Below are 13,922 nucleotides of genomic sequence, written 5' to 3' on the forward strand. Positions count from 1 at the left end.
GTGACAAAATATCCTAGCTCAAATTACATTTTTTAACAGAGACTGCTCTGGACTGTGTTGTGGTAGCCAAGGTCCACCCCAGCCGCACCACGCCCAGGCGCCCAGAGTCAGAGGGACACCCACTTGTTCAGGCAGAGGTGACCCGACGTGTTCTGGAAGTCCTCCTCCGTGAGCTGCCAGTTTTTAATTGATCCTTTCACAAACCCCGACACCATGATGAAGCCCAGCACCAGAACGTTGACACACGTGAATATTTTGTTGACCATGGCTGACTCTTTCACACCCAGAGTTAAAAGTCCTGCAAAAGGGCATAGACAGAAACGGCCTCAGTGCTGACCTCGGGCCTGCAAGTCCCTCTGGGGCGGGGGTTGGGGACGAGAAGGTGACGTTAGAAGAATCTGAGCAGCGTTAAACCTCCGAAGAGGAACGAGGCTGCAGTGACTCTCATCCTAGAGGCAGGGATCAAAACAACCCAAGTCCACGGGGTGTTGAACAAAGCCACCAGGGCTGGACTTCCAGCCACCTTGTGGAATTGAGACAACAACCAGGAGCACCCCAGGGACAGCAGGGCTGGGGACGTCTGAGCCAATGGCTCCCCTCAATAGCAAAGCCCTCCCTGGGATGAAGGGAGGCTCTCCCTGAATCTCCATCACTGAGAATCACCCAGTGGGTAGGAGTTCATTTCCTCCAAGGAGACACTCTGTTCAGTGTCTTGAGAGAAAAAAAGAGTTCTCCAGACATGGAATCATTCAGATGCTCTGTGGGGTGTTAGCAGTGTCCGCAGCGACAACCACCTGGGGGCCCTGCCACAGAGTCCCCTTCTTGGGACTCAGTGCACGTAGAACGTCTGAGCCAGACCAGCTCTACCTCGAAAACTTGAGATAAAAAAAAATACTGGGTGAAAAACCACACGTGACGTTCCGCAAGCTGCACGTCCGCCTTGGGGGACACAGGACACACTCCAGTGGTGCACCCTCGGCCAGGGAAGCAACGAGCCAGGGGAGGTGCCCAGTGGCGCACCCTTGGCCAGGGAAGCAAAGAGCCAGGGGAGGCGCCCAGTGGTGCACCCCCGGCCAGGGGAGGCGCCCAGTGGTGCACCCCCAGCCAGGGGAGCAAAGAGCCAGCGGAGGCGCCCAATGGTGCACCCCCGGCCAGGGGAGCAAAGAGCCAGGGGAGGCGCCCAGTGGTACACCCTCGGCCAGGGAAGCAAAGAGCCAGGGGAGGCGCCCAGTGGTGCACCCTCGGCCAGGGAAGCAAAGAGCCAGGGGAGGCGCCCAGTGGTGCACCCCCGGCCAGGGAAGGAAAGAGTCAGGGGAGGCGCCCAGTGGCACGGGGCCACCAATCTGACTGCGTGTCTCTTACACATTCTAACGTAAAAGATGCTCTACGTCATAGACTGATTTCTGAAATACAGGCATTAGAAGGGCGTGGAGCAATTCAGGGAACACTTCACACTCCGCGGTGTTTGTTCTTCAGCCTCCCTGCCTCCTGTCCTTATGAAAATCTCACTCGTGAATACTTAATTTCTGATCCGTGTTCCTGCTAGCTGGACCAGACATACCGCTGAGACTGGCCCCGTGCAGAACGATCTCAATTACGTGTGTAATTAGGTGTGTAAAACAAGGCACAGATGTTTTTAAAACCCATCCAAAATCTTCTAACCTCAAAAGAGAATTTATCTGCGTTTAAGCTTAATGTGTACATTAACAAAACTCCCAACTGGGTGGCAGAGACTCAGGTCAACGTCACTAAGAAGAAGATACCATCAGCTGTGTTCAAACCCTGTCTGCAATTATAAAAGTCTGTACCAGCAACTTTGTGGGGAAACTTCATTATATAAGGGGGTGTTTTGCCGGCTGGCCTGGTTCCTCCATGTCGTCCTGGCTGACGAAGGCCAACCCTTCTTTCTAAATGGTCATCCGCTGAGTCAGAAGAACTTGTATTCCTGGGTCACCTGCACACAAAGCCCGCAGCCCTAACAAAATCCTACTTCACAAACACTTAAAGCAAACACCTGAGAGTCTCTTTTAATTAAACAGCATATAACTCGACCTATTCAATAGGCCAATCCTATGTGAATCTCTGAGAAGGCATTTTGACAAAAAAAAAAAAAACACAACAGATGTCTGCATCAATTAAAGAAGACAAGAAAACGGGGGGATGGGAGGAAGAGAAAAGGAGGGAGCCTGAGCCTCACTCCAGACTCCCAGCCCCCTCCCGATGCACCCGATGTGTGACCGAACCTGTGAGGATGAGAATGATGATCACGGCAAATATGTCCGGGTTCTCGGCCAGCACCCCAGGTGCGTGCAGGGCCATATGCTTCCGCGAGAACTCCCCAATGGGCTTCCCAATCAGCTCATCAAATGTGGCACTCCAGGCCCGAGCTACGCTCGAGGTACCTGCCGAGAAACACACCATCAGATGGAAGAGAAGGCAACAGTCAACACAGCGCCTGTTGTCGACACCTGCAGGACCCACAGGGGCTCACAGCCTGCGGGTGCTGGGGAGCAGAGGACCCTGCGGCAGCCACTGTACCCCAGGACGTGCTGACTCAGAAGGGAGGGCCGGTCGGAGTCTGCAGAGAAGCCAGACGTAGGGCCTCGGAAGAGATGCATTCTCCATCACAACCAACAGAAATGTGTGTGAGGGTGAGAGAGAGAGAGAGAGAGAGAGAGAGAGAGAGAGAGTGTGTGTGTGTGTGCATTCTCCATCACAACCAACAGAAATGTGTATGAGGGTGAGAGAGAGAGAGAGAGAGAGAGAGAGAGAGAGAGTGTGTGTGTGTGTGTGTGTGTGTACTATGTGTTTTGAACCTACATGTAGCTGAAACATAGTAAAATTTAACAAAATAACACCATCCTGACCGCCAAGAGGCGCTCTGACAGTACTGAACTCTATTTTATTTCACTGTAACAAGAAATCCTGGGGACAGACAATTCAGGGGACCTCACGACCCGCCCCTGCAGGTCTTGGCTGCAGTAGGCAGTGGGGGCCACGTTCCTCCCTGAAGACCCTCAACAGTGGAGCTGACAGGGCCTGCCTCCCAGAGGGGGCCGGGGGACCAAGGACAGCGGCTCAGGGCTGGCCCCCTCCCCTAGCAGCCAAGTGGCTGGCTCACCAACCCCCCGCCCCCGCCCCTGCCAGAGTCAGCCACCTCTGCCGCTCGGTGCGAGGCCTGGGGGGACCATGGGCCCCGAGGCTCTGATCGCATGGAACACCCACAGGTGTGGAGTCCAGCACCCCCCACCACCACCCAAACGGCCAAGAGCACCCAACTGTTCTCTCAATCCAAGTAACATGCGTCACTGCTTTTCCAGCAATGCTTCCCGGGAAATGCCGCTAAAGTTCCAGTCACCACAAAAGGCGTCTTCCTTTATTTGTAAAGGATGCCTTGCTGGTGACCGTCACCTGCTGGTTTAGCAACGGCAGGAGCTTCAGGCTCACCGTTCTGTTTCACTTGCACGCAAGCTCTCTGGAAACGCAAAGGGCCTTTTAAAGTAGCCACATTCCCACCAAGAGGCTGGGCTGTCAGATTGGGTAATTTCTGATTTCTTCTTTGTGCTTTTCTGCATTTCTTAAATTTTTCTGTATTAGTGATGCATTTACTTGAGCAATCAGGAAAAAGACTGAAAGAGACGAGGTCCTTTTCTCACTAGTGTCGAGCGTTCTGATTCTGCGTCTCTTTGTGCTAACAGGACTCGCCTCTTGGGGGCTGGGCTTGTCCCCACTAGGTTCCCGCATGCTTGGTCTTTAAGAGCCCAAAGGGAAAACGTGCACCAGTGAGGGCAGGCGGGAGGAGCCGAGCTTGCGGGGAGCCAGACCCCCTGGGTCTGGGGAGCCAGGCTGGGGCAGGAACACCAGGAGGGAGGCGGGCCGGCCCCCGCGAGGAGACCTACCGATGATGTAGGACAGGATGAGGTTCCAGCCGGTGATGAAGGCCCAGAGCTCGCCCACGGTGACGTAGCTGTAGAGGTAGGCCGAGCCCGTCTTGGGGACCCGCGCGCCAAACTCGCCGTAGCAGAGGCCGGCCAGCACGGAGGCCAGCGCGGCGATGAGGAAGGAGATGACGATGGCGGGGCCGGCGTCCTCCCGCGCCACGGCCCCGGCCAGCACGTACACGCCAGCCCCCAGCGTGCTGCCCACCCCCAGCGCCACCAGGTCGAACGTGTTCAGGCATCGAGACAGCCGGCTCTCCTCGCGGCTGCAGTCCACCACCTTCCGCCGCAGCATCTGCTGCCCGATGCCCATCAGCACGGTGCACCCCATCCCGCGGCTGCAGGTCTGTCGAGGGGAGGACAGAGGCGGGAGCTTCGTTAGCGCTCTGTTCTCACCCAGGGACCCCTTCACCGCAGCAGGTGGGCCATGCTTCCCGGCCTCAGGTTTGACCAGTGGGAGAAACGCCCAGAGGCCAACCCACCCGCTGATGGGACTCTGCTCTCTTGAGCCCCAACACTGATTTCAGTTCCCAATCGAGAGCCTTCTCCAGGCAGAAATAGCAAGAGAAGCGCAATTAAGCCCGTTGTTCCTGCTGAGAGTCGTACAATTCACCAGGAAAAGTAAGCTGTTACTCTAAGGGTATGGGCTTCCCAGGTGGCTCAGACAGTAAAGAATTCGCCTGCAATGCCTGGAGAATCCCCGGGACGGGGGAGCCTGGTGGGCTGCTGTCTATGGGATCGCACAGAGTCGGACACGACTGAAGCGACTTAGCAGCAGCAGCAGCCAGTGCAGAAGACTCAAGTTTGATCCCTGGGTCGGGAAGATCCCCTGGAGAAGGAAAGGGCAGCCCACTCCAGCATTCTTGCCTGGAGAATCCCAGGGACAGAAGAGCCTGGCAGGCTACAAGTTCATGGGGTTGCAGAGAGCTGGACACGACTGAGCGGCTAAACAACAACGTTCCAAGTGTGCTGTGGTGGAAGGCAAACCAAACTAAATATGAATTTAACCATCAGAGCCAAGAGGCCTTCAATGGCAGTGACAACACTTTTCAGACCTTCCCGGGACCAAGCAGGAGCCAGGCTGTCTCCAGTTTAACAAAGAGCATGCCCAGAGCAGAAAAGCATTGAACTGTTACGAGCTAGGGCCCCTTGTAACTGTCGCCACTCTGGGGAGCACTTTGCCTCTGCGGGCAGAGTGCTATGTGATACAGTCCAGACTGTACCCGCAGGGTCCAGTCATCGACCTTCACAGGGACCTTATCACTCCATGGGGCCCAGGATGCCACCCACCTCCTGAACCACATCCCTGTCAGCATCCTCTGGGAGTCGCCGGCCAATCACAGGAGAATTCGTCCCGAGGGGGCGGGGCCTGCCTGGAGCCCCAGGGCGGGGGAACCAGAGCCCCTATCCTTCCAAAGAGGACAGTGTGGGAAGCAGGAACCCTGACAGAACATCTCCCGGCCAGGCGGCCAAGGTCGACATCAGGAAGTGACAGGTGACAGTCGAGCGTATGATGTGACGAGAAGGGCCTTTACCTCGGAGAGCTTCCTCCCCAAGGCCGTAACCCCAGGCTAATCCTGAGAAAAGCATCAGACAAATCACAGGAGAGGAACTCTCTGTGAAGCACCTGCGTTTCGCTCGTGTGTGCGTGCACATCCTTTCTTTCAGTTGTGCCCAGTCCTCGGGTGTCATCAAGAACAAGAGAAGTCCGTGAGCTGGTGCAAACAGGAGGAGCCTCGGGACACAGGACACTAGCCTAGAGGACGGGACGAGGCCCCGGGATGAGAGGAGGCCAGCGGGGAAAGCTCAGGAAGTCTGAACAAAGCACGGACTTCAGCTGTATCCATACCAGGCGGTTGGCCACAGCCGAAATATCATACTAGTGCTAAGATGCTAATCTCAGAGGAAGCTGGGTGTGGGCACGCAGGAACTACCCTCACAGCTCCTGCGAACCTAAACGTGTGCAGAGACAAGCTACCATTATGACTGTGAGCCACGAGAAATCCACCTTGATGACCAATTGGTGTTGACTGATCTACCTCACTTTGCTGCAGTTAAGTGACCAGAAAGTGCAATCGTCTCAGTGGAGACAGGAGAGCTGGCAGAGTCCGTACCTAACCACCTGGAACCCTGGACTGCCTGCCCACACTCCTGTGGGCTGGTCCCCTGCCCAGCTGCAGGCCAGGCCCCCTGCGAGTCACAGAGGGACGGGTGGGGGTCCTCTCCATATTTTATCTGATGAGTCAAGAGAAGAGAAAAAAAACAGTCTCTCGAGACTCAAAAGTTTTCAGCTAGAATGGGGAATAAACTTCTCCAGTCGGAAAGCCTTCTTGTAAAGATGAGGAAAAATAACGCAGAGAGCCAAGAGTCGAATGGGGTCATGAGCTCGGAAGGTGCAGGGGGGCCAGCTCCATATCTGGGTCTGGCGTTGGTGGGGGGGGTAGGAAATGATATCACCCTTGGTGAAGGGGGCGGAAGTGGGAGGAAATGAGGGAAGATGACCTTATTAGTGGAACAGCGTGGAGCAGGAAAGTCAGGGTCTGATAAGAGCCGAGAGGGCAGGGACAGAACAGGAGACGGGACAGACAGCGCCAGTGCCCGGGATGCTTGCAGCCACTCGCGGGCCCACTGCTGGCGCTTGGTTGGGAGCCCCAAGCCCTGAGGGGTCCCAGCAAGGCGGCCGTGGGGGAGCAGGTGCTGAGGACGCACCGGGGGCCAGCACTGTCTAGGAAGCCCAGGGTGCAAGTCCTGCCTCCTTCTTTCTTCCTTCCAGGATTTCCCTGAATTCATTCAAGCCAGACTATGAACCACAACAAAGCCTACAATAAACCACTGCTTGGATAACAAGTTAAAAGGGAAGATGCACCATTTCAGCACCACCCTCAGTGGAAGGGCTGTGCCAGGAACGGTGGGAAAGGCGGTGAATAACTTGGCAGCATCATCTCGGGGAAAACCCAGAAGGGAAGTGGAGCCTGAGAGCACCTGACGACCCGCCCTGCTTCTAACGTGACTGATAAATGGAACCGACATTTAGAGAGAGCAGGCACCCACTCTCACCCTCTCCTCAGTTCAGTTCAGTTCAGTTGCTCAGTCGTGTCCGACTCTTTGCAACTCCCTGGACTGCAGCATGCCAGGCCTCCCTGTCCATCACCAACTCCTAGAGCTTGCTCAAACGCAGGGCCATTGAGTCGGTCATGCTATCTAGGCATCTCATCCTCTGCCATCCCTTTCTCCTCCTGCCTTCAATCTTTCCCAGTATCAAGGTCTTTTCAAATGAGTCAGTTCTTTGAATCAGGTGGCCAAAGGATTGGAGTTTCAGCTTCAGCATCAGTCCTTTCAATGAATATTCAGGACTGATTTCCTTCAGGATGAACTGGTTGGATCTCCTTGCAGTCCAAGGGACTCTCAAGAGTCTTCTCCAACACCACAGTTCAAAAGCATCAATTCTTCGGTGCTCAGCTTTCTTTATAGTCCAACTCTCACATCCATACATGACTACTGGAAAAACCATAGCTTTGACTAGATGGACCTTTGCTGGCAAAGTAATGTCTTTGCTTTTTAATATGCTGTCTAGGTTGGTCATAGCTTTTCTCCCAAGGAACAAGCATCTTTTAATTTCATGGCTGCAGTCACCATCTGCAATGATTTTGGAGCCCAGAAAAATAAAGTCTCTCATTATTTCTGTTTCCCCATCTATTTCCTATCACGAAGTGATGGGACCAGATGCCATGATCTTAGTTTTCTGAATGTTGAGTTTGAAGCCAACTTTTTCACTCTCCTCTTTCACTTTCATCAAGAGGCTCTTTAGTTCTTTTTCACTTTTTGCCATAAGGGTGGTGTCATCTGCATATCTGACACTGATATTTCTCCTGGCAATCTTGATTTCAGCTTGCGCTTCTTCCAGCCCAGCATTTCTCATGATGTACTCTACATATAAGTTAAATAAGCACGGTGACAATATACAGCTTTGACATACTCCTTTCCCTATTTGGAACCAGTCTGTTGTTTCAGGTCCAGTTCTAACTGTTGCTTCCTGACCTGCATACAGGTTTCTCAAGAGGCAGGTCAGGTGGTCTGGTATTCCCATCTCTTTAAGAATTTTCTCCTAGATGTAGTTTTTAGTTCATAACAAATGGATCCTCTCCCCAAAACGATAAAAGCCAAGTGCAAAGCAAAGACAGTGCAATTGAACAGCACAGTCTTTCCTTGGCTTCCCACAGTAAAGTGACCCAGGAGGCTAGAGCGAGCACCATCTTCCTCTGAAAGACCACTCTATCCTGGGCTCTGGGAAGGGCTGGTCCACAGTCCACACACCTTTCTCACAGGGGCTGCTGTTTGGGGAAGAAGCCAGAGCTGCCAAAGTGACTGTGCTGGGACACCTGGCAAAGGGCACGCAGGGGGACACCTTCCGAGAGCCCACTGACCTCACTATAGGCCGAAATGAGCCCCCCTGGACACTGCAGCTGCAGCGAACATCCCACACACCCCTGGTTATCCCTTCTCCATGAACCCACTTAACCAACCCTGGGGACCCAGCACCATCTTTAAAATAAAGGGGCCGGGGCACTGAGTTCTATACATTTGGACCCAGACACTGGACTGCAAACACACGTGAAAGGGACTTTCTGGTTGAGACTCCCTGGACATGGCTGACTTCTTGTAAGGGGGAAGACAGCAGCCATTGTTTCTCAGGAAGAGTCCTGGGCTGGAGAGAAGTGCTCGGGTGCAGTGAACAGAAGCAGAGCAGGGCTGGCTGTTTGCTCTTGGGCTGCCTCTCCTGCACGCCCTCTCTGTCTGGGGAAAGGGCAAACCCAGTCCCCTGGAAACCACTGGGGCAGGAACGCAACCAGTCGCCGCCGAACCCCAGGGCTGAGAGTGCGGACAGCACAAGTGCCGTGTCCAGTTCTACTTCCCAGGGTGGGAGAGACTGAGATGCTCACTAACCCCGACCCGGGCTTACTTTAAAGTAACGTCCTTTCTTTCTCCTTGGCAGTAACGGAAAAATCTGGGTTCTCCAGGCAGCAGCACCTGTCAGTATTGTGCACACATTACCCCACAACTCATGTTCATGCCTGGACTCCTGAGTTGCTCATTCAGCCAACAGCTGAAAACAAATGAAACTTCTCCATGTAAAACCAATCTAAGCACGTCAGCCTCGCCAGTGTCGGGCTCGGACAAACTTCCTGCAGTCAGGATTTACGCAGGAAGTCCCCAGTATGCATTGAAAGCATTATCTGGAAATTACGTTATCCTGTCTCCCAGGGAGAAATTTTTGCAACAGTCAAGAGCTATACTTTCATTTCAGTTTTTGACAGGAATCCTGTAACAGCAAGAGCTTTGGCTCTCTCTCACTCCCGACTCACGCATTATGAAAGAATGTCCTCTTAGAAAGCAAAGGAAATCTGTCCCTTTCCCACAGAATTTCTAACCCCAAGTTTGATTCCAGTGATCACTATATAACAGCCGGAGCAAGATGGCCCAACAGGTCCAGACTGCTGAGATAAAGACTTTAGGATGCGGTGTTGAAGGTGTCTGACAAAGGCAGGCAGGTGTGAACTGTATGATTTTTTTTTCACTCAGACTTAATGACAGTCCCATTACCGAAACAGAAGAGCTTGATGGCTTCATGGAGGGAGGGGAAGAGGTCACAGATGGAGGCTGTGATAGACACTAAGTTCATAAATTCTTTGGAGAAAGTCTTAACGTTGACATTTTTTTCTTTATATGTCTTTTTTTTTTAAGTGGTCATTACATTTGGGAGTGGTCCTAAGCAGGGGAGTCATATAGAGTAAACCCTGTCATTCCAGCAGGAGACAGACGTGCTGAGGTCCACACAGGACGCTGAGCGGGGACAGGCAGTCCCCAAGTCCCCTTCAGCTGGGTGGGGCAGGGCTGCCCAGGAGTCCTGAAGGCTCTGGAACACCTGCAACCTTAATGAGGAAGGAAGAAGAGGTGAAGCCACCTCAACCAGACCTGGTCCAAAACAAGAGTGTTCCAGGTCACGGGCCACAGTGGAGGAAAGATGCATGCAAGGAATGCAATCTGCGTTGAAGGAAGTTGTTCTCCAAGCCAGATCCACTTCCCCCCGGTGGCAGGAGGCCCAGGTGCAAGAACTTTTAAGTTTAAAGAAAACCAGGATGGAGGGGACTGGTTGACACAGATGACGACCCAACACGTGGGTGTGTGGAAGGAGGTTAAGGAAACGACAGAACTGAACTGGTGCACAGCGGGGCGGGGAGAGGTGAGGGGAGGAAGGGACCCAGGGAAGTGAAGGTTTGTGGTGGCTGGGGGGCTAGCCATACCCCCACGTCCTCGCTGGGCAGTGGGAGCCCGTCTACCACCCATGAGATGTGACCTCAGGACTCGGACTCTCTTAAAGTCCCCCAGGGTCTACACCCATCTGACCCCAGGCAGCGATGGACAAGCTGAGGGCAGAATGGAACTCCTCCTGAACTCAGGGATCTCACACTTGGTATGATGCCCTGGGCTGACACAGCCAGGCTTAGGGAAAAGCAGAAACTCAGTCCCAGCCGAAGAGGCAGAGAGTTGGGGCCAGTAACTTGGTGGAGGGCATGCAGCCAACAAAAGATGGGAGTCGGGGCTCAAACTCACACCTCACAGCCTTCAGAGCCTGTGCTGTCCTCTGAGTCAGGATCTCTGGGGCCCCAGGGGTGCAGAGGGGCTGGGGGGAGAGGCTGGACAGCTAACTGGCAGTGGACGGGAGGGTGGTGGTGGTGCAAGCCCCCATCTCGGAGCTAAGCGTCCACACGACCCACCGGCAGGGCTGCATCTAATCGCCTCTGCCCCCAGCACCTACGAGGCCCACGAGCAGAACATTCGGGACCAGAACACGTACAGGGCCCATAGCTCACACTCAGTACGCTCACTGACTTAAGTTCAGGAAACTTAACAGGACACTGGCTGGACGTCTGTCCTTCATCTTAGGCAACATCTTCACCATTGACTTCAATGACTTATGAGGGTCTGTCCATCAAAGGAGATCTCATTTGCTGAATATTCAAAGGTTCAAGTCACCAAAGAGTCCGGTTCTATTTCTCTAAATGAATACACATGTAAGAAGATGCTATTTGGGTTAAAATTCAGCCCAAGCAACAAGGAGTTGCCTCTGAGGCCTTGAAAGTTTCCCAACAGTTCCTTCTGTCGTGGGAGGTGCTCCTCTGTGGGGACAGCTGGCGTCCCTGTCATCTCTGCCCAGGGCTCCTTGGGTTACACTAGTGCATGTCTCTGGGGCCTCAGTTTCCACATCTGAAAAACAGGGTGGCTCTCTGGTCCTGCCTTGACGTATAATGCACAAGGAGTATACCAAGACGGCTTCCCTGGTGGCTCAGTAAAGAATCTGCCTGCAATGCAGGAGATACGGGTTCCATTCCTGGGTCAGGAAGATCCCCTGGAGGAGGGCATGGCAACCCACTCCAGGATCCTGGCCCAGAGAATCCCATGGACAGAGGAGCCTGGGGGGATACAGTCCATGGGGTCGCAAAGAGTCAGACACGACTAAGTATACACAGGCAGGCATGCTAAGAAGCAAGTTACTCCCGGCAGAGTCAGCACTGGTTCTGTCTTCTAAGTCTCAGCACCTGCCCATCGCCTCTCCCTCACAGAAGCAAGGCAGACAAATTCTGGCAGCTTGAGGTCCCCATCACACGGTGGTCATGAACTGATGCCTGGCCTGACACTGTCAGGGCTGCCGCCTTACCCACACCCAAGCCTGTCCACAGCGTTTGCCCAGACCCAAGAAAGACAGCAGACAAGAAGCCAGTGGACGACCCAGTCAGTGCATCCTCACGAAAATCAGATAAAATCTAGGAACGCTTCCTCCTGTAGCCAGCAGGATGTGACAAGAGTCTTTTTGTCTCCCGACAGTGTTTCCATCACCAGGGAAGCTGTGCTTTATCAAGATACACGTCCCAGTTCTGTGTGTAGAAATGCATTACAACAGAAACCTGTGTTTCGTGAGGGGCTCAGAGCTGCTCCAACACGTACCTTAGCGCTTCTCAGTTCTCTGGGATGGAAAGAAGCGAACATGCTCCACCTGGTTCACTAAAGCTGGTGACGGACAAACTCTGTGGGCAGGCCCAGGGGTGGGGAACAGGCCCCCTGCTCAGGGCAGGGTCCATGAGCCAGAGCCCAGCAGGGGCCTGGTCCTGAGTAGGGTGTGGGTCCGGGGGTGCTGGTGAGGGGGCTTTGTAAAGTTGTGTGTCTGTGAACTGTGGACACTTCGTCTGGCTCTCCAGACAAATGGAAATGTCTTAAATAAAGATCCCCCAGGATCAGAATTCAGACTTACTGGCAGAACACTGTTTCTTTAGTTCTCCAGGCTCTAAGGAATCCTGAAAAGCATATTAGAGATTTCAGAGGCTCCTTCTCCAAATGTCCTCTTTCACAAAGCGCCAGGACAGCCGGCCCCTGGAACCAAGCAAGGCGGGGACTCCTGCCCAGGGGATCTGACCTCACTGCTCGGTCACAGACCATTATTTTCCCATTTACTCAGTTACTCACTCAGCAAACTCTCACAGACTCACCTACTTACCCATAAACCTGGGGCCACTGTAATCCTCAAATACCTGTCACTTCCTCCCTTCCCCTAGTCTTCCCACTGCCACAGGCTACTCTGAAAACACTCAGAATTTCTAGAAAATGCACTGACTCAAAAGGAAAGTAGCTGTGAGAAGTCAGGGACAGCTTCCTAAACCGACCCGGAGAAGAGACTCTCGGGAGCTGGGGTCTTGAAAGCAACACAGCACACCAGCTCCTCGCCACACTCACACACGCGGGTGTACCTTGTCCTCGCCAGAGACCAGCAGAGGCACAGGCCTCCCTCCTCTCCCAGGAGGGCGGGTGGACCCCCAGCCACAGCCACCTCACTGTAAGCAGGGAGCCAGGATTTGGACCCACGTTCTCTGACTCCAGGAGCCCTGCTCCACAGCAGGTGCCAGAGCAACACAACTTTGACCAAATGTACCCTTCTTCCCGCTTGACAACACTCAACTGTGTCACCCTATCTGAAATCCCACAAATAAGGGAGTCACGTGGGTTAAGACAACCTCTTTCTGCATGCCACTACTCCTGGCAAGTCCCGTCAATGAGTTACTCACACGGTGGCGTGGATCTGCGTCACCCGCCCACTTCCCGCAGCCGCTGGCCAGGAGCCACTGGCTTTGAAGCAACAGGCGCTTTCTCTGGGTCCGAGGTCAAGGAGGTAACTGGGGCAGCAGGGCCCAGAGAGGCCTCAGGGGAGAGTTCTGGAAAGCACACAGAGGGCAGGGGCTTGGAGAATCATGCGGAGGAAGAGCTGCCAAAGAGACAGACCAAATATTGGGTTGGGAGAGTCCGTGTCTCTGAGCAAAGTGGGAGGACAGTGTCAAATGAGCCTGGCAGCAGCCCTTGAAAATAACAGGAACACACACGAGTGCGTGTATACTCAGACTGGTTGAAAATAACAGGAACACACACGTGTGCGTGTATACTCAGACTGGTGGAAAATAACAGGAACACACACGAGTGCGTGTATACTCAGACTGGTGGAAAATAACAGGAACACACACGTGTGCGTGTATACTCAGACTCGTGGAAAATAACAGGACACACACATGTGCGTGTATACTCAGACTCGTGGAAAATAACAGGAACACACATGAGTGTGAGTGTATATTCAGACTGGTGGAAAATAACAGGAACACACACGAGTGCGTGTATACTCAGACTCGTGGAAAATAACAGGAACACACATGAGTGTGAGTGTATATTCAGACTGGTGGAAAATAACAGGAACACACACGAGTGCGTGTATACTCAGACTCGTGGAAAATAACAGGAACACACATGAGGGCGTGTATACTCAGACTGGTGGAAAATAACAGGAACACACACGAGTGCGTGTATACTCAGACTGGTGGAAAATAACAGGAACACACACATGTGCGTGTATACTCAGACTCGTGGAAAATAACAGGAACACACACG

General features: G+C 53.5%; 1 protein-coding gene across 4 annotated transcripts in view; it reads right to left on the minus strand.

Annotated features, from left to right (window-relative positions):
- The window catches only part of SLC7A1 (solute carrier family 7 member 1), a 61,755-nt gene that overhangs the window by 12,987 nt on the left and 34,846 nt on the right, over positions 1-13,922 (minus strand). For 3 of the 4 annotated variants that reach the window (XM_018056608.1, XM_018056610.1, XM_018056609.1), the window contains 3 exons: positions 3,900-4,284; positions 2,244-2,402; positions 124-298 (listed from right to left, as the gene is read on the minus strand). In XM_018056608.1, the coding sequence (XP_017912097.1) occupies positions 124-298; positions 2,244-2,402; positions 3,900-4,284 (719 nt within the window). Of the gene's footprint in view, positions 1-123; positions 299-2,243; positions 2,403-3,899; positions 4,285-13,054; positions 13,628-13,922 lie in introns of those variants that run through there. The other variant, XM_018056611.1, reaches the window with a different exon arrangement.

The sequence above is a fragment of the Capra hircus genome, chromosome 12, assembly GCF_001704415.2.
Source record: "Capra hircus breed San Clemente chromosome 12, ASM170441v1, whole genome shotgun sequence".
In the NCBI taxonomy this organism is placed as follows: Eukaryota; Metazoa; Chordata; class Mammalia; order Artiodactyla; family Bovidae; genus Capra; species Capra hircus.